This window comes from Chaetodon trifascialis, chromosome 12, assembly GCF_039877785.1.
Source record: "Chaetodon trifascialis isolate fChaTrf1 chromosome 12, fChaTrf1.hap1, whole genome shotgun sequence".
NCBI lineage: Eukaryota > Metazoa > Chordata > Actinopteri > Chaetodontiformes > Chaetodontidae > Chaetodon > Chaetodon trifascialis.
This window is the reverse complement of record NC_092067.1, coordinates 15,672,659-15,696,084: the sequence shown is the minus strand read 5'-3', so window position 1 is coordinate 15,696,084 and position 23,426 is coordinate 15,672,659. Positions and strand designations below refer to the sequence as shown.

The 23,426-nt window shown below is 44.0% G+C and overlaps 1 protein-coding gene across 2 annotated transcripts in view; it reads left to right on the top strand.

Annotated features, from left to right (window-relative positions):
- The window catches only part of tanc1b (tetratricopeptide repeat, ankyrin repeat and coiled-coil containing 1b), a 97,348-nt gene that overhangs the window by 17,758 nt on the left and 56,164 nt on the right, over positions 1 to 23,426 (top strand). Inside the window, exons 3-4 of one of the 2 annotated variants that reach the window (XM_070975614.1) lie at positions 12,834 to 13,040; positions 22,584 to 22,688. In XM_070975614.1, the coding sequence (XP_070831715.1) occupies positions 12,834 to 13,040; positions 22,584 to 22,688 (312 nt within the window). Of the gene's footprint in view, positions 1 to 12,833; positions 13,041 to 22,571; positions 22,689 to 23,426 lie in introns of those variants that run through there. The other variant, XM_070975615.1, reaches the window with a different exon arrangement.

The following is a 23,426-nucleotide window of genomic DNA, read 5'->3' as shown; positions in this document are numbered from 1 at the left end:
ACATGCACATGGTGGCCGACCCTCCCCTCAGACATAAACAAACACGGCTCATTCTGGCCACAGGTTCCAGTGTCAGACTGCTCCTCTTCGCCTGGTTCTTCTTCATGAACAGCTGGGTGGCAGCCTCCTTTCTAGCCATATCTACCGCAGCCATTTTGAGACACGCTCCCTCCTTGTCCTGCGGCTTGTAAGGGAACTTAGAGAAAAACTCCCTCAGAGTGTTCATCCGCTGTGGGTGGAAAACTTTTAGGAAAACTGCTCTTATACTGAGGATAAATGTGTGCTCCAGGTGAATTAGGAATGCATGGTGTACTATTACTGTACTTTGTGGGTGAAACTGTCGAGTGGTACACACAGTGGAGGAAACAGTTTTGATACCAGACAGAAACGTCTTCACTAAAAAGGACAAACTGCTCTTTTTATACAATTGTTTGTGCACAATTTGAAAGCTGTGAGAGCTGAACCAAGATGGACAGACAAACACAATGCACACAGCCAACCGCAGGATGTCTAGACCACAGATTACACACAGTATGTGACCTGTGCAGCACAGGAAGACAGACTTCACGTTATGCCACACACATGCAGCACACACACACACACACACACACACAGACGGAGAGTGACGGAGACAGAGAGAGAGGCAAGCAACCTCAAGATACATTATTAACATCCTTTGATTAACCATAATAACTAGTGCTCAGACCAGAACCACTGACTCCTTCACCATCAGCCCATGGTTTTCCTTTTGGAAAACACAAAGAAATCATAGAGCCGCGAAGCTCAGGAAAGCTTTTAGTTTTTCAGTTGAGCTTTAAGTCTAAATAATCTGTGACGAGCAGATCCTTCAATCAGTTCCACTTAAAAACTCCTAATTTAAAGAAAACTGCGCTGCCATTTGTGAAATGGCTTTTTGGCCGGTGTTTGCTATTTTTGCTCTCGGTCATGTTTGTCTAGATTTCCATGTCCAGACAGCTGAGGTAGGATTTAAAACGGCGGAGAAAAGAATGCACCTGATCTACAAAGGAGACCATTGAGCGCACAGACCTACATGGCTATCAAAGCACCGTGCAGCCAGCAGGCAACGATTAGCAGGGCGTAGCTCAAACCACATCTTTCACTTACACACACATTCATGTGCACATACACTCTCACAAACACCCAAACGCACACACGTACGCCCACTAACCTCAGGTGTATCCACATTAGACACTCCCTGTCTGTCCTTCTGAAAAGCAAAATAAGGGCTCTCGGAGAAAGCAGTGAACCTGGTCTGCCGGTCCCGCTGTTTTCCGTTTGCGGACATTTTTACGACAGACATTAGGCCCTGGCCACATGCAACTTTCACATCACATGACTTCTTAGAAGAAAGGCGATCGAAGACGTTTTCTGATCAACCTCTCACTGCACACTATGACTGAAGTGAAGTACTTTACTGTAGCTGTTCCACTGTTATAGCTCATTAAAGTGTTGATAAATGTATATATCTGAATGGGGTTTTGCACCCCGTGGTCCTTTGCTCGAGGATATTCATCCAACAACACATGTAGCAGAGCTAAATGCACCGGCTAATGGTGAAATCTGGCACTGCTCTTCCTGCACAGTGGTTTCTGATGATGATTTTGGAGAAATGCTTCCATGGTTCCCGGAGGCAACACTGTCTGCCATGGCAGCCGGTGACCACTCTCCATTACCCCAGTTTGGCTCTCATGCGCTCGGCATTGATGGGGCCTGTGACCTTGGAAGTGTGCGCTCAGCAACGGACAAGAAGCCAAACAAATACATGAGGACTCAGTGGAAGCAGGGGGTGATGTCATCTACAGCACAGCAACACACCAGTCATAGCCCCCCCTTATCCCAACCCCCATCCATGGGTGAATACTTTCTTACATCAAAGAGGAGGAAAATCAGTTTATCAGTTAACATGCCAGGGTGTTTTTAGATGCTCTTTAAAGGGGTGATAGTGGCTGGGGAGGTCAGCAGGCCACCGGTTTTTCTAATTACAGCGTGACCTGCATGGGCAGACACATTCCTTCAGTCTGCTTTTCCGTTTTGTTTTCATACCTTTAACATCCTCTGTCCGGGATCTAAATGAACACTTGAAGTGGCTCTTTTTATGCTGTTCTGTCACCCATAGGACGTACAAGGTACAAGCTGTTCATTCCCTAACTTCTCTTCAGTGACTTTGATGTTTTTCCAGTTTTGATGGTTGTGTTTTTCTCGTCTATCGACGTCTGTCTGTGGAGACACCAACCCATGCTGTCACAGCGTCTGAGCCTCAGAGAAGACTGTGTGGGTGTCTTTGGGGACCTCTGTTCAGTCTTGGGCTTGGGGGCCCCTTTCTCTCTATCCTGCTTTGCGCTGCACTGTTGTGTTCTGCCTTTCTGAACACACTCTTTTTTTTTTTTTTTGTAATTGTGCCTGCAGATGAATGTCTTGCCATCCTTAGCTCAGGAGGGTTTGCGACAGGCTGAACTAATGACCTCAGTTCCTTTGTGCTCAGCCTCAAAGGAACTGGGGATAGTGCTTATTGTAAAGAGGAGCAGTTTACGTAGAGGGCTCCCTCTTCATATTTACATCTTATTTTAAAGGTGGCACTTAAACATTGTTTTTTATTTGAAAACCCCTTTGGTCAAGCTTACTAAAGCCTGAGAAAAGTGGTTATAGCTGGATTTAAATTTGGGCTATTTCTGTTGGAGCTGTGCAGTAGGTTTTTTTAGTGTCAAAGGGGTTAATTAACTTTTTCTTCCTTTATTAATCATGAAAATAACAAACCAGGATATCATGTAGTTGCTAATGGTTAACAAAGAAGTCCCTATTGACCAGTCCTTTAAGTGCATCAAATGAGGCGAATATGATTGATGCTGAACTCACACGGATGCACCTTTTTTCAAAGATTTTCAAAGATGGTGCAAAGCTGCAGGATTTGCCCTGGTCCTTGTTTGCTTATGGGATTAGGCTCTTTGGAAGGATTGGATGGACAGCCTTTGTGCCACATCCTCCATTTAACGTTACTGAACGGGCTGTTGTCCAGGGGTTACTGGTGTTCTCATGACCTCACCTGGCCCCAGCAGAAGCTCTGCTTAATGATCTGTGCTAATGGCAGCCCAAATCTGTTGTTAAACCAGATCTCCATGGCAACCTAGGACTCCAGACCACATTGCAGTTTTCCCTGGAAATAATTCCACTTTTAGATCGAAGTCAAAAATTGGCAGTGGAGTCTTGGAGAACGCTCTTAGGTCGAGAGGAATCGGAGAATGTGGGACAGCCGAAACTCCTGTCCACCTCTGATCTGGCCGCACGGCGACTTTGAAGCATGGTGGTCCCAGAGCTGTGTCCGCGGTGTTAAAATGATTGATCATAGTATGGACAAGTGGGCTGGGTGATCCATCATCCATCTGTCCTTTGCTTGGACTGTACCAGCTGTTTCCATGACTTGTAGAGGACTATGATGTGATTGACCCCATGTAAAACCCACGTGAGACATTTTACGGTTTCACTGTAGAGGCATTAATCCATCTGTAGCTCAACGACAGTGCTTTTTATTGTAAATCAAGACTTTGTCATGGAGTTAATAAATTATCCTTACAAGCCTCGACTGTTGATCAGAGATACTACCAGAAAAACAAACATAAGAGCAGCATTGTCTGTAGTCTGAGTGCCATTGTGTTAGCCCTTCATCACAATGCCTCAGTTTCTTTCAGGTATGTATAGAATGTAAAAACTCCAGATACTACTACCTCAGTTGAGCACAGACAACAGCGGACTCCCTTTGAGCACTGGGAAGGCTCTGATTATGATTAGTGTTGTTGGATGAGAGTAGAAATGAGAGGGATGTTTTTTCTTTAGTGTAGGAGTGAACACTGTGCCCCACTTCATCTGATACTGAGGAGGCCTGTGGAGAGACATTCAGACTGGGACCTCACACACAATTCTGATAGCATGAATCTCAGTAATGGGAGATGAACCATGTTTTCAAGTAAGTTTTGACAGAGCGAACATTTAACTCATGTGACTGATCGGCTGTCTCCTCTCCAAGAAGAAAGGAAAGGAAGAAGAGGCTGTTTCTGCATTTTCCTTTCACTGTTTGAGGTTCACCTGACCATGTTATCTTGTTGCACTCTCTTGTTCTGCAATGGTTTAATGGTTTTCCAGCTGGAGAACTGATGCCACCCACTGCTTATCTCGATGAACCAACTCCGAATAATCGCGTAACCCTAGTGGATGAAAACCAAGCATGCCCACGATTATAGCACACCTGCCCTTCAAGTAGGTCAAGCTCTTACTCATTGAGAATGGTCTAATTAAAATCTGCTTCATTAGACTTTGGTGCTATGTAGCACACACTATTTGTCCTCTGCCAGTCCCTTTATGGGCCTTCCTATTGCCTCCATGTCACAAATCTTGAAATGAAACATGGTAAAGATGCTGTCTGGCTCATATTTTTTCCCCTGTACACACTTAAATTAACGATTTATGAAGAGAAATGGGAAATGTCATGGAGCCTGCCCAGTGCTACCCTCCTCCTCCTCCTCCTCCTCGTCCTCCTCCTCCTCCTTCTTCTACTTCTTTCCCCCAAGGCACACACACATACCCCTCCCTGTCTGTCTCCGTTCCCCTGGGGCCAGTGGGAAGGCATTCCAGAGCTCAGGCCACTGCAGAGTGTGCATCAGAGGGAAAGAGAGAGGCAGACAGAGCCTCAGTGTTTCGGATTTAAAACATTCTGCAGACTTGCTTTGCCTGCAGCATCTTAGCTTTGCTTTTAAAGCAGCTAATTTGTTCTCATTATCAAGTGCATATGAATTTGAGTTGAGGGTTTCAGAGCTGCAGGAACTGTTCCTCTTTCTGACAAGCTCAAACTAAAGACGCTGTCAGAGTTGTTCTCTCTCCTCAGGGGCCACCAGCATTGATGAGTCATCCTTTGAAACCAGTAAGAGAGCTGCTCTGGACAGTTGAAGAGTTAATGGAATTTGATTGTTGTGGACAAAAATGACATTTCATGGTAGAAAATATGCCCACAGGAGGGATGTGGGCAGGCTGTTGATATACTTAACATACAATAATATTCTTAGTATACAATAAGCACGGGGGAAAGAAAGGAATATTAGATGCTGCCAGGAACAGATGTCGCACTGTCTGTTTGGTTGCCTTTTACTCCCTCTACACTTAATGCTGCCGCAGAAATGAAGCCGGTTGGATGATGATGCAGACGTTACACAAGGGAAAACAAAAAGTATGACAAATATGTTGTAAGAGAGCTGGCACACTTGGTTTGCTTTGATATTTATCTCTTACAGCAGTGTGTGTTTTACAGTCTTTTGTCAGGCCGCCTTATACAGTATTTTGACTGTTCCTATGGTGACCACTGAGTGAGTGAAGGGGTCTGAAATTAGACTGGTCTCATGGGAAAAACACTTCTGCCTCCATAACCTTTCACGAGCTGTTTGTATAGCTTTGTTTAACATTTTTTAAAATTCTTTTTCTAATGTCTCAAATTATTTAATGATTTTTGAAACGGACCGATTTGCATCTTATTAACATATTGGATCTAATTTGTCCATCATCGCGGACGACTTGGAGCGAACCCCCTCCCCCACGCCGTACTCCTCGCTGTCTGGCTCTCCCCTCCTTTCTGTGGGTTGCTGTTTGTTAACCATGACAGCTTTTGTGAGACTGTCACCCTGGTCTCGGAAGTACACAGGGAATCCACATTGGCACTCAGTCTAGCGGGAGAATTCCCCCTTTGGTGGATTGTCCTTTGGTCATCGTGCTTTGTGTGTCGACTGAAAGAATCTGCATTAATTATAGCCTTCCTTCATTTTCTCTACGGTCCATAAAATTAACTAGTGAGGAGCTAATAGAGTATGTGTGTGTTAGTGTGTGTGTGTACAGTGTATGTATGGAGAGAAAATAGAATAGTGTGACCTTTAAATAGGCTTTTCCAGGAGAACCATCTTCTGCCAACGTAGTTTCCACTGTAAATAGTATTCTTTGCGGTCTGCATTGAATACTTCAGGCAGCGGATGAACTAAAGCCACACACACACACACACACACACACACACACACACACACACACACACACACACACACACACACACACACACACACACACACCAGCTTCCCTGGACGAGCTGTATGTGCCACTGTTCCTCTCTGCTAATTCAGTTAGCCTGTGGCATGTGTCGTGATTTTTTTAGGCTTTGTTACAGTACATAGCCTTCAAGTGGCCTCTGATTGAACCAGCAGCTCAGGCAGAGACTGCCTGTACCTTCTGAAGTGCCCCTATGATGCCTTAACACAGTTAAAGATCAGATTGTCAGATCTTTATTACAGGAAGCACTCATTAATATTCAACTTGCTATCACTTACATTTATGGCTGCCTTTGTGCTTGTGATACGGAGGGGAAAACAAATTCATGATGATATGCCACAAGTAGACTCTCAACACCGCTGACTCCTAAAATGACACACAAGTCGGTATGAGTCGTGCTTTTAAGACCAATGCCAACTCAGGCAGGCCTGAAGAATCTGACTTCTCATTCAGACAGACACAGTGATGTGGGTCAGTAGGTCAATGCGTGTTGGGTAACGCTCCATTTCTCTCCACTTCGGTTAAACTAAGACTAACTTTCCAGCAATGTCCAAAAAAACAGTTGTAACTATCCCGAAGTGAATGTAAATCATCCCAAAAAAGAAACCATTACGCTGAGGTGAGATTTACAAGTCCTGTTGGGATTTTGGTGCTGTTTCTTTGATCTGTGTGTCCTGAGTCTTTAGTTTTACATGTAGGCCAGTAGATCCCAACACTTGGCAACCAAAACATTATGGAATCAGCATCTCTATGGTTCACTTTATCATTTGCTAAGTGACAGTTGTACATACATACCTGTACGTACATACATATAAAGATCCCTCTCGTCTCTCACACGCCTTGGGGTAGTTCGTTAATCACCCGGGACACCATTAGTCTTGACTCCTGGGTTAAATGCAGGCCATTGTCCATCTTTGCTGATGAGGTTTCTGTGAACATTCATTGAATTTTAGCGGCTTTTATATGTCATTTAACAGACTTCTCAGAGAGCGAGCCAAGGTGCAGCTTGACAGGTTTACTTCTTTACACTAAGGGCAGAATATTTCAAAGAACACAGAGCTGTTGTGTTGTGTCTCTGTTTCTTTCTACACTGTCTTACCTTAAAGTTGTATCATTTTATTGGACAGATCAGACCTCTGCTGGACAATGGAGGGGGTCTGAGTCTTTCAGGAGGGGATCGTATTCCCTCACAAGGGGGTGACAGATCACATTCCATTGCACAGATTTACTTGGGAGTTGAAAGACACCATCCAGATTTATGCTCATGAAAGACATTTCAAAGCATTAACCATTCAGTGTGAACGGTGCCTAGCATGCTGGCAAGGGGAAAGGGAGGACGCTTAGGCCATGCATGAAAAAGAAATGGATTTTAATTCATTGTGGTTGACTTTTATTTGATGATGATGATGGTCACTTTGCTACATAGCCTGAGTAACGGCAGTGCAGCCGAACCATTCACTGCATACTGTAATCAGAATGCAGGAGAAATGCTGGAGAGTGAAATATATTATCACAATGATTTTTGTGCATTTGCAGACAATGCAGTTACCCTCATCAGGATTCAGCCAGTTAAGGTTTTATACTTCCCTTTTATGTAGCTCTGATTCAAAGCACAGTCTTTCCATCTTCAAACGTAGGAGACAGTGAGACGGAACATTGGTCGGAATAAACGTTTAAGATTGACTCACATTGACATGCTCAAATAATTGATTTGTACTTTAATGTTTATTTTTCTAAATCAATGTCTTGAAATAATATTGAACCGTTTTTATGGGTTGGGCATGTCCTCGTGGGCTCTGGCCCTTCACTTTGATGAGGAGGAAGGAGCATGCAAGGGACTGTAATCATTTTTACATCATCTTGGGGCAGCACTGTATAATTAGAAAGGGTTGATTTCCTTGACCACAGCAGGGGCTGAAATTGCAGGCCTTGCCCCAACCGGGGTTTAGGAAAGTAACTGAAATAGCACTGGCGAGTTTCTGTCCTTGTGTCCCTCTGCGTTATAAAGTGTTGGTCAGATGGCAGAGCAGTCACCGTGACACACTGAAGCCTATTCACCAGCACTCGGACGGCCAGCTTTTATGTGGCGCCTCTTGTTTTCAGAACCAATGACCAAAATTACAACTTTGTCATAATCTCTTTAGCATGCAATATGCCTGAAGCCTTTATCAGCCACGGCCTGCTGTGAGTGCAGCAAGTGAACGCTCATCTGGCTGCTTTGCGTTATATACAATATACTGTACCCCATCGCCACTGAAGCAATGTGTTCTCCATACATACAGCTCCCCATACACAGCCCACTACAGAATGACAAACTACCAGTTCCTTTATGAGTTTATAGCTGTCAGGTTGCACACAGGGGGAGAGTCCGTGCTGCTGTCCCAGGAATTGTTGAACAATAGTTTGACAAGGCAGAAGAGTAGCATCTCTAAAGTAATATGTTTCTTCCTTCAGTATATATCCTTAACCCCTGAGCCACGAGGATGCCCAGAATATATCACTATACATTTCAATCAAATTTAGTAATAATGCCCCACTCTTACACCTGGGGCAAATGCTTGGTGTTGATGTAGGACCACCAGTTAACTCCTGGCATGGTGTTCCTTTTGAATGCTCCCCAAAGAGAGAACTTGACTTCCCAAAGGACCCTTTTAAGTGTCAATATGAGTGTGGATGCAGTAGGTCCCACTCAGGTCGGGGTGCTGGCAGGTCCTGGCCTTGGCTGAGTGACCTTTGGGCCATTCACAGGTTTTTCCACGTCTGAAGGCATGCAGAGGTGTCGTTGTAACCTTTCCGTTTCCTGTCTCTGGCATTCTTCTTTGTTTAGGAGCCCTTTAAAACACAGAACTGCTTTGTGTCCCCTGTGACAAGGCAGAGGCGTGGAGAAAATGGCTCTCTGTTTCTGATTAGCCCGGCAGACCAACAACACTCATTTCCCCGAGGAGAGAAGCAGGAAGCTAATAGTAGCTTGCCTCTTGTAGACTTTACTGATTTCTACAAACCTCTGGCTGCAGACAGGCGTCAGTACTAATCTGCTGAAGTCTTCCCGAACAGCACAGTCTTAAAAAACAGAACCAAAGCTAATTGTCATTACTGTGGTTCACCACATCTGCAGTTCTGATGTAGCTGGGTCTGTTGACGTATGGTCTGTATTATTAGTTAGGTATTATATGTTATCTTGAGGTTGATAATTCATACATTTTAATTTGTGGGCATGATGAGTGGGCAACTTTGATGCCGCAGAGTACATTATTTTGCCGTTAGCTGGCTCCGTGGCTAGAATGATCTTTCCAGGCAGAATTCGTTCTCAGCAGAGCGAAACCTGTTTTTTCCATTTAGGGGTTCGATTCCTCTGAGCAAACTAGTAGCCAGGTTAAGTCATGTGCAAGTGTTGAGCTAAGTTATCTGTCGGGATTGTTCTGTGAGAACAAATTACAATACGTCATTTGCAAGACAGGAAAATGAAGGGAATATCTAGCCGTGGATAGAGTCTGACAGCAGTCAAAGTGAAGTATAGCTGTCCAGAAAGTCTAAATGATTAAGTAAGTGATACCTTTAGAGAAATTTGCCGGCTTATATTGCAAGCCAGCAGATATCCGGACAACTAGATTGTATTGCATACCACTGCGACCAGCTCAACGGGTTTTTCTGTTTTGAAGCCTTTTAGATTGTAATCAAAATCTCCATGTGCTGTTTCTACATGGGAAAGTTTTCTCACCCCACACTTTCATAGAGATCAGTGGCAGCATGAATGTGGATGTCATGTACACTTCTGAACATAAGTCTGTTTGGGCCTGTGGTGGCTTATTAGCAAATGCACTCAGGAGAAGTAAAAAAAAAATTCCCACAGGTTTGTTTTCTCCTTCGGGCCATATTCTTGCAAGCTGAGGTTGATCTACAGCTACTGGAAACATGAATCAGGCAGTGACAGTTTTCGCTCGTGGTATCTTAAGGTGCTCAGTCAAGCTTTCTTTACCATGCACTATTTAATATATGTAATGGACATACAGTTCATACACTACTATCTCTTATAATGCCACCACCCGTTTTCACTGAAACATTGTCCTTTTCTTCAGGGTTGGCAGCCCTTTTTTGCTCATAACTGCAACAACATCACCATATTCTGCCACCAATTTGACCGATTTTATGTGTCATCGGGTCAAAAAAAGCTCAACTGGCGTCGTAGGCGTTGAGTCAGGGTGAGAGCAACAAACAGTGACAGATTCTTATTTTTTTCTAACTCAACAATCTTCTGCATGTTGTTGAATACACGAGCTGGGGAGCGCTTATTTTACAGTTGAGATTGATCGACCTTCTGCAGAGAGAGAGAGAGAAAAGGAGTATGGATAGAGACAAGGTGAAGATGAATGACACCTGCCTGTGAATGGCTGAATTCATTTAATGAGTTTGATGACAGATTTCTGTCCTCTAACAACTACAAATACTTAGCAAAGAACAGCCAGCCAGTGTGCTTGCTGAATTGTGTGTTATCTTAACTCAGTGGTCAATGACACAGCTTTATTTACTCCGCTAACTGGATGTCCTTATCATGTGCCCCAATGGCATGAGAAATTCTCACTAGCCCATGACCCTGGGTTTAAATACATATCATGTGGCCGTGTATTTTTCAGGACCCAGGTCTCTTCCCGCCTCTATCACTCATTCTTGTTTGTGTCCTTGCACTCTGTATTCATCTTGGTCTAAATTGATTTCATGAACAACACCAGTTGTCTTTTGCTGTAATTTATATGCGCATACTTTTGAGTCTCAGTTTAACTTGTTGACACCCTTGAGTGAAATCTCTGACAGCAGAACCACACTGCAAGATGTGGGTGGTCAAAAATGTCTCCGACAGAATGCTTTTCCCCACAGAATCGGCAAACATCGTTTCACATGCAAGGAAACCTGAACTCCTGTAATCATGCGTCAGTCAGCCAACTCACATGGGACAAATTTATGCTGTGAATACAGAGTACGCGCTGAGTTCATGTTTGGCATCTATTAGGCTCCTCATCGAGCCCCGTGGGCATACAAAAAGCTCAGCACAGTGGTGATTGAGAAATGATGACAGTAAACTTTCCCTCGGGGGCTCCCTCGGGGGCTCCCTCGGGGGCGGGGGAAACAGAGCCTGCAGGTGGATGCTGGAATGTAGGTGGGGCTGATCAAATAATGTAACCGCGAGCAGAGGAAGTGGCAGACGCAGCGGTGTTTGCAGAGAACTAGAAAGAGCAAAAAGGGGGCAGCTCATCGGCAGCTTGAATGTATCCCCTTATTGCAAAAGCGTTCGTCCATTGAAACAGGAAAAAGTAGATGCATGTCGAGTATTTTAATTTTGTGCAAATCAGAACAGGAAATCTCAGTAAGTGACCACTCTGCTGTGTGCTGAAATCCACCATTATCCCTGCTGTGTAAGCTGATTGCTCTGCAAGCCTGTGGCACCTGCCTGTGTAACATGGTTGCATAACAGCCAACTGAATACCTTGAAACTTCATGTGAAAAGGCTTTGCTCCTTTAAATTTAACCTGTTAACCGTGATGTCTGTTTTATATGTTCTCAAAAATGTCATCCTATCAGAGCCAAGCTGCTTTGTGAATGTTGCCAGTGAATGTTGCCAGTGTTTCCTCTGAGGTTTTGCATTCCTGGCGTTCAGACTCAGGGTGGTAGTAAAAGAAAATGGTTTGGTACATTGTTTTAGTTGGGTCAGCTTCAAGGTCAGTTTGGTCATCTTTATGTATCTGGATTCTAAATAAAGGCTTAACCAGGTTCTGGTCTCTGTAGAAAATAAAATCCTTTAAAAAAGTTTTAAGTCACATATATTGTCCTTTTGTATGTGCAGTTAAACAATGAAAAGCACACACAAGTTATGCATCAATCCACACATACACAATTTTTAGATAATCTGGAGCACATTAGAAAGCTGTACTTTTACCTCATTGCTTCATTGAATATCGACAATGACTCAAATTCCTTTATGTAATGTGAAAGACTTGCCAAATAATATTAAACCCAATGTGAATTAACACCTGAACCGTCGTTTTTGCAGCTTTTGGCCTTTTTAGCTCATTTTTTATGGTTTTCCAGACCACATATAAACTGTATGTGTGAGTCTGACCATATGCTGCCATTGGTAGCACACGGGCTCTGACTAAGAGTGAAAGTGCAGCAAGAGATGAAGAAAACCAGTGACTTTTTAAGAAAGCTAAGCTTCCAGCAAGCTGCATGAGGAAAGAGAAATGTGCTTAAGACATGACGTTGACTATTAAATAAAGTGGAAATGTGGCTTTAACATTCAGCCACTTGCAGGTGATGATGTACAAGGGTGTTCAGCCGGTGTGCATGTGCTTTGTGCACATTTTCTAGTATATCTCTGCTTGTTAAGTACTTAAAAAGTGTCCTCTTTAATTCGCATTGTGTACTCAAATACAATGCTGATTAGTGTGCAGTACATTTATATAATGCACATTAGATAATGCTTAGAGGTTTAACAACGTTATACCACAGAAGCACTTTGGTGAAAACAGGTTTAAACGTCCACAGAGCTTCACGTCCTTTGGCCATGAAAACTGTCCCACACAAACAGCTAAAAGTCACTAACACAAAAAAGATAAGCCTCCATGAGTGTGTTTTGGTGCTGCTGAAGGTCAGCATAGCTAGCAGAAATTGCGTCCTTACGTCATTACATGAGGTAACACCAAAGCTATGTGTAAGATGTGTAACAACCTTGTTGCTCTCCTTGACAGGTGACATCCACAGCCACAGTGCCCAGAGGAGATTCTCACCTGAGGGAAACCCTCCCCCCCAGGGGCCTGTCAGCGGTCACCCTCATGTGCCGGATGATGTTTTCAGATTAAGCCTCGCCAAAGGAGTGTCCATGTCTCTTCCATCCTCACCTCTCCTGCCACGACAGTCCTACATGATGCCCCTACGCCCTAGCAAGCGATCACCAGGTACTGTTTGCATGTATATGTGAGCTTTTCTATATGATTCCTGACCATGCTACCATTGAGTAGTACAGCAACGATCTGTTCTCTACAACCCCACGAGTATTAACCAAGACAGACTAAATGTGCTGCAAGCATTTGGGTTATTCCATTTCTTTTTGTCTCAGTCTTGTAAAAGGAGCTTCACTCGTCTCTGTGGGCTTCCTGTAAAAGTGATCATTCGTGTTTACCTTCAGGTGCTTTTGTGGGATAGTTGAACATCTGACAGAGCTCCAGGTGTGACAGTTCCTCTCAGGCATAAAACACCGCTGCTGGAGCTTTCAACGTACAGTCCTCTCTGAAACATGTCAAGCTATTCTACTCTAATTGTTAGTCTGGGAAAAATAAAAGTCGCACAAACGACAGGGGAATTAAGTCCTAATGATAGCTGGACCGTTCTGGATCCCAGCAGTTTGTGTGAGCTCTGGCTGGTTACACAGGATTGTTTTTGTTGCTCCATCCTCGTATTTGATCACCTTGTGTAGATGTAGAGGTCCCTACAACTGCACCGGGTGTTTACACTTTACTGGCTGGTAATGGGCGTGTGTTTACACTGGATCTAATTGTCAGTCCTCCCGGCCTCCTTCTATCCACCATGTTGAGAACATGCCTGTCAGCAGCTGTGGGATGCTTCAAAGCAGGGGATACCTTTGTAACTGAACTTGTTTCAACCTGAGTCTTTGTATTCTGGAGACTTGGCAAAGAGGAGAGAAATCCTTTAAGTGGTCAGCGTGGCCCCCGCTCACATGTGGCACTCATCTGTGGGCTATCTCGCCTTTGTTTAGAGTGCTTACAGCTTTGATCTGTGTAGTGTAAAGATGAATTGATGGGAAGGGGAAGTATGGTTTAATCCTAATGCAAAGTTCACATCTCTGTTAAGAAATCGTCATTTAGCTGTTCAACTTTTAGGACTTAGGTTTAAGTTTTTTCAGATGAGCTTTCCGATGTGGAACGCTGTATGCTAATTTCAGATACAGATTAGGATGGAGATATTGTGTTGGCTTCGGTGTTTCACCTCATTTTCTTTGCACCTTTCCCGCAATTCTCATCGCATAATTCAAAACCTAATACTGTTCTTGCAGGCCTGAAATTGTGATGCAGTACATTATGCAAATATTCAGTGAAAGCCGGATTCATAATTGCAAGCACGCTTAGTCCCTAGTTTACAGAAAAAAAGGTAAAAACAAAGGACAAAAACAGTTTATAATAGCCAAGTTGAGTTTAATTTGCTCAGCTTCCGCTCAAGTTAAAACAAAGCTGTTCGACAACGTAGGTGACACAGGATTTGTGATGAGCATTTTAAACCCATCAAAGAGAGCGCTAATGAAATGTATATTTGCAGACATGAGGGGTGGGACAAGAGGGAGAGAGAGAGAGAGAAGAGGCTGGGTTCGTGAAGGTGAAAAGGGCCCTGGAGACGAGGGAAGGGGAACACTCATTAAAGGCATATTCCCACTTGCGGTGCTCTGAGGCATGGAAAAAGGGGAAAAAATGGACTAACCAGATAGGATGTTATGGAGGACGACCAAGGGAGAGAGGGTTGGGGGATGGTTTGCAGGCTCTCCTCCGCTGTCCTCACAGGTAACTGTGAAAACCCGTCGGGGGAGAGTTCACACCTCCAGTTAATAAACACATACTGCAGGAAATGTCTCAGCTCAGCGACGAAAACAACATGGGTCATAATCCTGCATTCTCTCTCCTCGCTGAGCCCGAGACGAGACAGAGTACACTCAATTTAAGACTCCTCTCTGTTGAAATGAGCTTGCTCCACCGAAAATGGAGAGAATCGAGACAATTCTTTGCCATTATGCAGATGTTCCGTTAGAAAAAGTTCATTTTGATTGCCTCTAGATTTCTAGCAGGACAGCTTGAATTACCGGTACCTTTTCCACACAGTCATATGGTAAAGTTCACAGGGTGATCACCTCAGTGGCTGGTCCTATTAAAAAAGAGTCAATGTGCATAAATCCTCCTAATTTATGCAGGCCAACATTAGGAAAATGTTTGCTCGTATTCTTCGGATTAAATAGAAATGCCATGTTTAAATGTGTAAGTGCTATGATTTGATCTCAGCTCCTAATGAAGAGTGCTCTTACCCAGTCAGGATTTGCCAGCAGATTGTTGCATCATGCACGCTGGCCTTTTGGGTGATATGATGATAAGTGTAGTGTACAGCTCTAAGTGCGTCAGTTCACACATTAGAATGCGTCTACACGTGCGACCACTTGTGATCGGATCTCAGCTTCCCCACTTTATATGCCCAGCAATAGCAGCCACCATTCTGGGACACACTGACATTTTTTTTGACACAAAGAAAGAAATAACAGTGTATGACATCAGCAGCATTTACAAGAAGGACCAAATAATTAAGAAAAGTTTAAGTTTTTTCTAATGCAACAACTCTTTTTAAGGGGGTGCTTATCCTGGCAGTAGGGACAGCTCAGACACGTAATTTACATTAACGTGAACCAAACAGAAATCAGACAGCTCGTGTGTTTCACGTGTGGCCTGCTGACACGGAGGACGCCGTTTCCGCCTGCGCTCTTTCACTGTGACCCAGGACACAGTCTGCAGACACCTTTTGAAAAACTGTTTTCAGCATTGTGGTAATATATTTTCAGATAATGCAATTGGTTTTTAAGTGATTTATTTAACTGAACTTTAACGCAACCCCGTAATGAAACACTTAATCTTTTGGTTTTACTTAAAAACTGAAAATAGCAGTGCACCATTGCACCATTTTTTTGCATACAGTGCTTGAGAATCATGCATACATTTTACTGAAGTTTGCAGTAAGCTCATGTACCTGTTATAATTTTTCCTTTCTTTTTACTCTGAAGCCAAATCGGCAATTATTCTAGTCTACTAGTTAAGTTATTTACTGAAGTCAAACCCTCATTTATTTTTACACACAGTCCATCCATCAATGTATTCTCCTTCCTATCCAGCCATTGCTGATGTCTGTGAGGGGAAGTGGTTTCACAGATTCAGAAAGCATTTTGCAGCTTGACTTCATTTCCAGACACATTGGATAATCTATGGAGGGCTCCAACTTAGTGGTTTTTCTTTTCATGAAAGCTTCAGAGGGGACAACAGGGAAACATTGAGTTAATTAGGAGTGTGACGGATGCCTGAGCCGCAAAGTCCTGGTGGCGTTGAGTGCCACCGCTTTGATCAGCTAAGCCCTGAGCTTAACCATGAAACACAGCACCCTGACATGTGTTGAACAGCACCTAGGCTTTATAGTCTTAATAGTTTACAGGCACCCTAAAGGCCCACGGACAGACATTTACTGCAGGAATGTTGCCTGAACGGACCCATCTTGCTCCAACCCAGTGCAGGTCAAAGATCAAGTATTGAAAAACTTGAGCCTCGAACTTGCGTGTGTAGAGTATAGTTGATGACACAGTGATTTAGGTTTCAGGTCTTTTTCAACAGTTAGAAACTCCACCTCTGATCGTCTCCTGGGTATCTCCACAGTGACCTCCTCTGGTTGTTATAGGTTACTGTGCCATTGCGGGATTAAAAGCATCTGTTGTCCTCAAGGTTGCTCTGCTCGGTGAGTTGCACGCGTGTAAAGTTGACTCTTTTGTTGAATGAGTGCTTCAGGAGGGGGATGAAGAGTGGTGTACGCGGAGGTGATCGCGGTGCTGCCACTGCATGAGATGTGTGACCTTTCTGTAGTCACATGACTAAGCTGGTATCACTGTGCTGTGATGCCTCCATGCCTGCCTGCAAGGGATCATAAAACAGCAATTCATTTTAATTTACTGCGGTCATGGACAGTGTATCATTTTAATTGGTATGTCTGCAATGAGGCCACAAGGAAGTGGTCTCCGGTAGGCCGTCGTGTGTACTGAAATGAGTTCAGTGGGTTTTTCTCTGATGGAGGCTTTGGCTTTCAGTGGTTCAGAGTTTGGTTCGTTTATCAATTGGCCAAGCAGGTCTGCAAATCACCACCAGAGAGCACAGTTCACTATTCTGATATGATCTCTCTATTAATGGATCAGGAAATGCTTCTGTCATCAGGCAGGGTGGCGGGCCTGTTAATGCTCTTTAATCCGGTCAGATCCTGCTGTGTTTGGACACCTAGACCCAATAGGCCAACCTTAAAATGCTACGACCCCACAGCTTTTGACTTGCTAGATCTAGGTGTGTGTGTGTGTGCGTGTGTGGAGGCCGATCAGGTGACTACTTTCACTGAGAGCGGTCTGAACTCTTTGCTGCTTATCGTCTTTATCTTTACCTTTATCTCTATTTTGTGACAACAGCCCTCTGTTTACCCGGAGCACATCGAATGCTATGCATTAATTCGCTCTCGAAGCCACCGTGCAGTCTTAACAGTGTGCTTGTGTTGTGGTCATTAACCACCATAGCCATTTTGTATAAATGTCTGTGTTGTGTCAGATTTTTTTTGTGGAGCAGGGGTTAAAGGATTCAGACGATATTATCACTGCAGACCACATTAAACGACGCTGAAGGCCGTTTGGTAAAACACTTGAGGTTTTCTCCGTGGATTTGTGTGTTTTCGCGAAGCCTCATCGTTATAAACCAGTCATTAACAGCATGTGCAAGTTCAAGGACCGTGTCTGCTTAAACTGAAACCCCCAAACAGAAAATTATGTCATAAGATTAAAAACGATATAATTCCTTCTAACTGTATCTCAAGATAAACACATTTTTCATCTTCAACACATATTCATCGTCATCGTAGCTGCTTATTAGCATGCATATTAGTAGCATATTGGCTCTTTATTAATCATTATAAAGTACTTCATAGTGCTTTATTCAGGGGGTTAGAGCTAATAAGGGTTAGATAATTAAGATCATAATTCATGTACAACAGCTTCCTTACTTGCGATCAATAAGCAGTAATTGGGAAGTTATTGAGGGAAATTTTCTTCTTCGCTGCCAGATGAGAGCAATTTATTTTGCTGTTCTGTCAAGAGGATATGAACTCTCTTCAAAGCCAGTTGTAGCCCGTTTGAGGTGAGCTCTCCTCAAGCCAGCTCTGGGGTATTGACAGTAACCAGACAGCCCCGAGGGAGCATCGATGCCTCTGTGAGAGCTGAGCCGGTAAAAGACCTCGCGATGCTGCAGGAACCCTTTGAAAGGTTCCTCTGATGAGCACCCGGTGAAAAGTTCTATCCAGTTCTCCACTTCACTGCGCTTCACTACACTCCAGCTTTGGCTCCTTATCACATGCAATCCCCTTTTTCATCTGCAATGGAATCCCAATTCACCTACTGCCTAAGAGAGCAGCTCCGATGTACAGTCATTGCTTCTTCAGTCAGTAGAATCCGGATGCTCACATGATATCGAGGGGCATCGTAGGCGATTGCATTGCTTGGGCTGCTGTTACCTTTGGAAAATGTATGACCATGTGCACAATGGAGACTAATATATAATTCACAGCAGCGTGTGAAACAGCATGCGTGAGATTTGTCATGACTATTCAACGTGTAGTGTTTAAAAAAACAATTACCAGTCTTTCGCTCAGTGCAGCGCAGCAATTGAATTGACCAGGAGAGGGTAATGGCAATATGTCAGGCCGTGAATAGGGACTGATTCATGAGTTAGCATTCACATTTTAAGTTGAAAAAGCTCCATGCCTGTAATACTTTTCCATCTATTTTGCAACCATAATTGTGAAAAGATTAAAAGCTTGGCACAGCTATTAACAAGACCAATTATACCTCATTCTCCCTGCAAGACGTTCAATGAATAACACTGGTGACTCGGTTTGACATGCAGTCTCATCTTTTGCCCCCCCCCCCCCCCCCCCCCCCCCGAATATATTATTTTTCACTTTTGAGTTGAAGAATGACATTTTGGCACATAAAGAGGGCTGTTGTGAGCCTGCTCTCATTCTCTTTGCCGCACAAAGGGGACACACTGTCTTATTGAAAAGTTGAAATGTGAAGAAGTCAGAGTCCATCGTGAAGAATGCTGGGAAAACTCCTTGATCACTTCCTCGCCACGAACAATCCTCTCTTTCACTGCCATTGGCTGGACATTGGAAGTTGTTGCTTGCAGGTATTCGACTGTTTTGGTGTGTGCGTGCGTGTGTGTATGTGCATGCGCCTCCTGATTGATAGCTCGCTGGTCATGGATTCCTGAGTCTCACAGTGAATTCTGGTGAATAAAGAGCCCTCTGCAGTCACAGCTTTTCTGGCCGCTTTACCCCAGAGATAGCCTTACCTCTCTTTTTCCACCTTAAGATGCTAAACATGAATGACAAGAGAGAAGATGACAAGCATGAATTCAAGTTATGTTTTGGTGTTGCAACCCCAGAAACTGCGCTTAACCACCCCACTCTCTTTCAGCATGCTTTTGAGGCAGTCTTCTAGCATTTCCTCGCTCTAATGAGCTCCTGCCTGCTTTTTGAGGGATATCAGAATGAGGCTTGTCCTGTCTGAGTGGGGTTTGTTCAGAATGCTGAGGCTTAATGCGTTTTAATTTGGTTGAGACCAAGACAGCTGAGTGATATTTGTCTGCAGAAAAGCCTCACATTCTTCCCTGTCCTTATCATTTCTTCTGTGGGTCTTTATAAAATTTGGGGAAAGGAGAGTTTGATGGTGATTGTCTTGCATATATTGTTTAAAATCAATGTGCATGTGTATATTCACCTGTTACATAAAAGTAGAGCTGAACTGCATCCAAAAAGCAATATCGCTATTATTTTGACAGATATTGAGATGACAGTATTAGTCATGATTTTAGTGCGAATGGTGATTTTTGCATTTCATTTTCACTGAAAAAATCTGACAGTGATGCTGTACCAAACAAGCATGTTCCCTCACATCTGGAGACTATGACACAAAGGCTGAAGCGTCTCTGTAGCACCACAGTGCTTCATTTCTAATGGTGTGTTGTGACGCCTTTTACCTTTATCAAAAAATTGCATCTCCTGCAGTTTGAGTATTGCACTCGGCCGTATTGCGGTTTTGATAATATTGTGATTAATTGCTCAGCTCTGAATGAAAGCGAAAGCACGTCTCGTTTCTGCCTCTCTCTCTCGGTCGTTGTCCTTCAAGGGTCACATGTCCGACGCTTCCATTTCTGCGACCTTTTCATGCCTGTTATAAACTGCAATTGCTTATTCGTCAGTGCTCCATTTAAAAGGCCAGAGCGGTAATGACACCCTGTTAAGTCTTGAGATGAGCCTTTGAATGGAAAAGAAACCCCTGTGTGCTTTGTCTGTGCTGATGCTCAGACATCAGAGTCTTGCTGAAGGACCTTTTGCCGATTCTTTGTATTATTGGCTGTCAGATATGGCCTAAAATTACCCTTGATAGCCAGCCACATGTTTGTTACTTCATGTATGAATCCTGTGTTCCTCTCTGCACTTCGTGTTAGACCCAATCTGAACTTCAGCATATGGTCTAAATTACTCAAACTATGCCCCCTGTTGTTTTAAATGAAATACACTCATAGGAACATATTCGGCAGCGTGCTTTTGGTCCAAGATATTTACCTGTGTCTCACACACAGCCCTCTCTGTCTCTGTCCCACTTTAATTGGAGCCGTGTGACTCCTGGGCAATAGGTTGTGCCTGACCATCTACAAATGAATGGAGGTTTTCACGACACACTCTTTGGCTTCGTCTGCCAAATCACAGGCTGACTTGGATTGCTTTTGCAGATGCTTCACTGGATCAGTCCCCTTGAGGCTTAGACCTCATCTATGTACACAAATTGGAAATCCAATATTTAGATTATAGCGCGTTTAAATGACACCATCAGCACCTCCACAGCTATTTTTCACTTCGTACAACAACTGCTGCTGCTCCCCTGACAGACAGCTGCGTTTGATTATGGGCTTTTACGTTGAGTTCTTGGACTTGTTCATCATTTGCAAACACTCAGTTTGTAAAGGCAGAAGCTCTTCTCGGGTATCAAAAGCATCGCTCCTCACTATGCATTTCAAGTCGCATATCCATAGATGGCACTGTGCATCAAGCTGACTTTGACTCTCATGCTTGGTTTGTTGCAATGACACTTCCAGATCATTTCCTCTCACATGGCTCCTGCTGTAACTCCCCCCAACACCCCCACCCCCCACCCCGACTCTAACCTCCACTCTTAGTACCTGCAGCCAAGATCGAAGCTGTGGTTTTAGAAATTCTTCCATCTGACTAATAGGATTTTTTTTGTTGAGGTGGGAGTGACTGGTTATTGAATGTGGTAATAGGAAATGGCTATCTCTGCTTTCCCATCTAATCTTTATGTTATGACTGGGTTTACACATACAGTCATCTGATAACAGGAGTCTGGAGGAGGAGGAGGAGGTTTGGATTGGGTTACAGTAGGTCAAGGTTGGACTAGCATGGAGGAGTGGTGCAAGGGGAGCAATGCTGTTGCTGTTCTCTGTGGATTTGTGAATCTAAATTATACAGCAGCATCCTGTTTTCGGATCATTTCTGCAGTTTTGCTTTCGTATCTGGATTGACTGTTTTCGCAGGAGAAGCTGTGGGGCTGAACTAGAGAACCTGGAAATGTGCAGAACTAGCTGCTCGGGAGATGTTTGTGTCATGGCTTAATATTTAGTCTGGTGTCTTTGCTGGATCTCCTGCGCGTATAAACAATTATATTGCCACTCTTAGGAAAGATTAGTAGGCTCGCTGAAAGCAAGAAGGGCAGATTAAAAGGCTGTTTTTGCAGAATATGTTAGAGGCAAATCTTTTTGCATGCACTGAGATGGAGAAGGAGCCGTGTCTCTAGTCGGGTGAGTATGTCAGGGGTTTATTTTAAAGTTGGGCACAGTGAGCAAGCATACTGTGTGGAGCTGTGGGCTTTTCTAATTCTGTCACGGTGTGAGCAGAGGGAACAGCGCAGCCAGCTAACCTCGACTCCTCACCAAAGACAAAGACAGTCCTCAGAGGACTGTACCGCCGCCCCAGATACATCATCTGACTTGCACCAGGGCACCTGGACCTTAATCTATCCATTTGTATCCTCGAGGCTGTGCTTTCATTGGAGCAATCACAGCTCATCATGCAGAAAAACTCTGTGCACGTGTGTGTTTGAACACTTATTTTTTTAAAGTTCACGAAGAGGCTAATTGTTGTGGTTTCCTGCTGCAGTTTACATTCCCTGAGCCGGCTAGCAGTGTTTTACTGGGAGTCTCCAGCCATGCAGACAATATTCTGGGTTGTCAGACAGACCAGAGCTGCTATCAGCGCAGGGAGCTGTCTGAGAAAGTGTGTGTGAGTGAGTGTGTGTGTGTGTGTGTGTGAGTGTGTGTGAGTGAGAGAGAGAGAGAGCGTGAGTTTATGTGAGCTACGGAGTGCAGCCAAGCCTGTCCAACTAAGACACCACCGCCTCTCATCTCTAGTCCCATCTGGAACACGTTAATCCAGCGAGAACTCTCTCTCTCTCTGTTTCTCTCATTCTTTCCTCTTTTGCATTTCCCTCCCCACCTCTCTCTCTCTCTCTCTCTCTGTCTCTCTGTCTGACACACTCCCTCTTTCTCTCTCATTCTCCCTGTATCCTCGGTTCATGCTAGCAGGTCCAATCAGGAAGCCCAAGTATGTGGAGAGTCCTCGCATTCCTTCTGATGCCATCGTTTCAGCGCTGAGGAAGGTGGCTGATAACAAGGAGTCCTCACACAATGGTGAGTTTTGCTTTCTCTTGACTTGTGTGTGTGTGCGCGCGTGTGTGTGCTTTTGTTTTTGGAGAGATTAGAAACAGTTCCACTTCACAACTTTCCCCTCATGCTGCCATCAGTTTGCATAGCTTTGTGTGCGTTTTGTGTCACATAGAATATCGTTGTCCATGAGGTCAGGGATAGGTCTGGAGGTCCATCATGTAAGTACCAGTGAGTTAGACCAGGATTCCTTCGTGTAGCCTCTTATACAAACACACAATAGTGCTGTGTTTATTTTTAAGTGTGTGTTTAGATTACAGAGGAGTCAGTTTTCCTCGGTGTGCGGATACACTGTCTGACCGAAGCGCTTGATTTGTTTCATGGGAATGTAATGAGGACAAGACCTTAAATTTCGCAGTAATTGGACATGAATGTGTGTGTTTCCATGTTTCTGTGGGGTTTGCATTTAGTGTTATTGCTGCCTATCCTCTCCTGTCTTGGGCGTTGTGTGTTTGTATGTGTGTGGGTAATGTTCCACTAAGTGCTTTTGTTTTGATTTCCAGCAGAGCAGAGCAGGGCAGGCTCAGATTCTTCCCGTAGGCTTAAGCGGAGTTGTAGGATGCATATCTTTAGCAAAAGGCAACACAGAAAGTAGTGCCCTCTCTGTACATGGCTCACATATGCAGACAGTAGCAACCCAGCGCAGCCCAGTCACTGTTGACTGTTGCATACCAAGGCAGGAGGGTGTGTCTGACATTCAGCTGG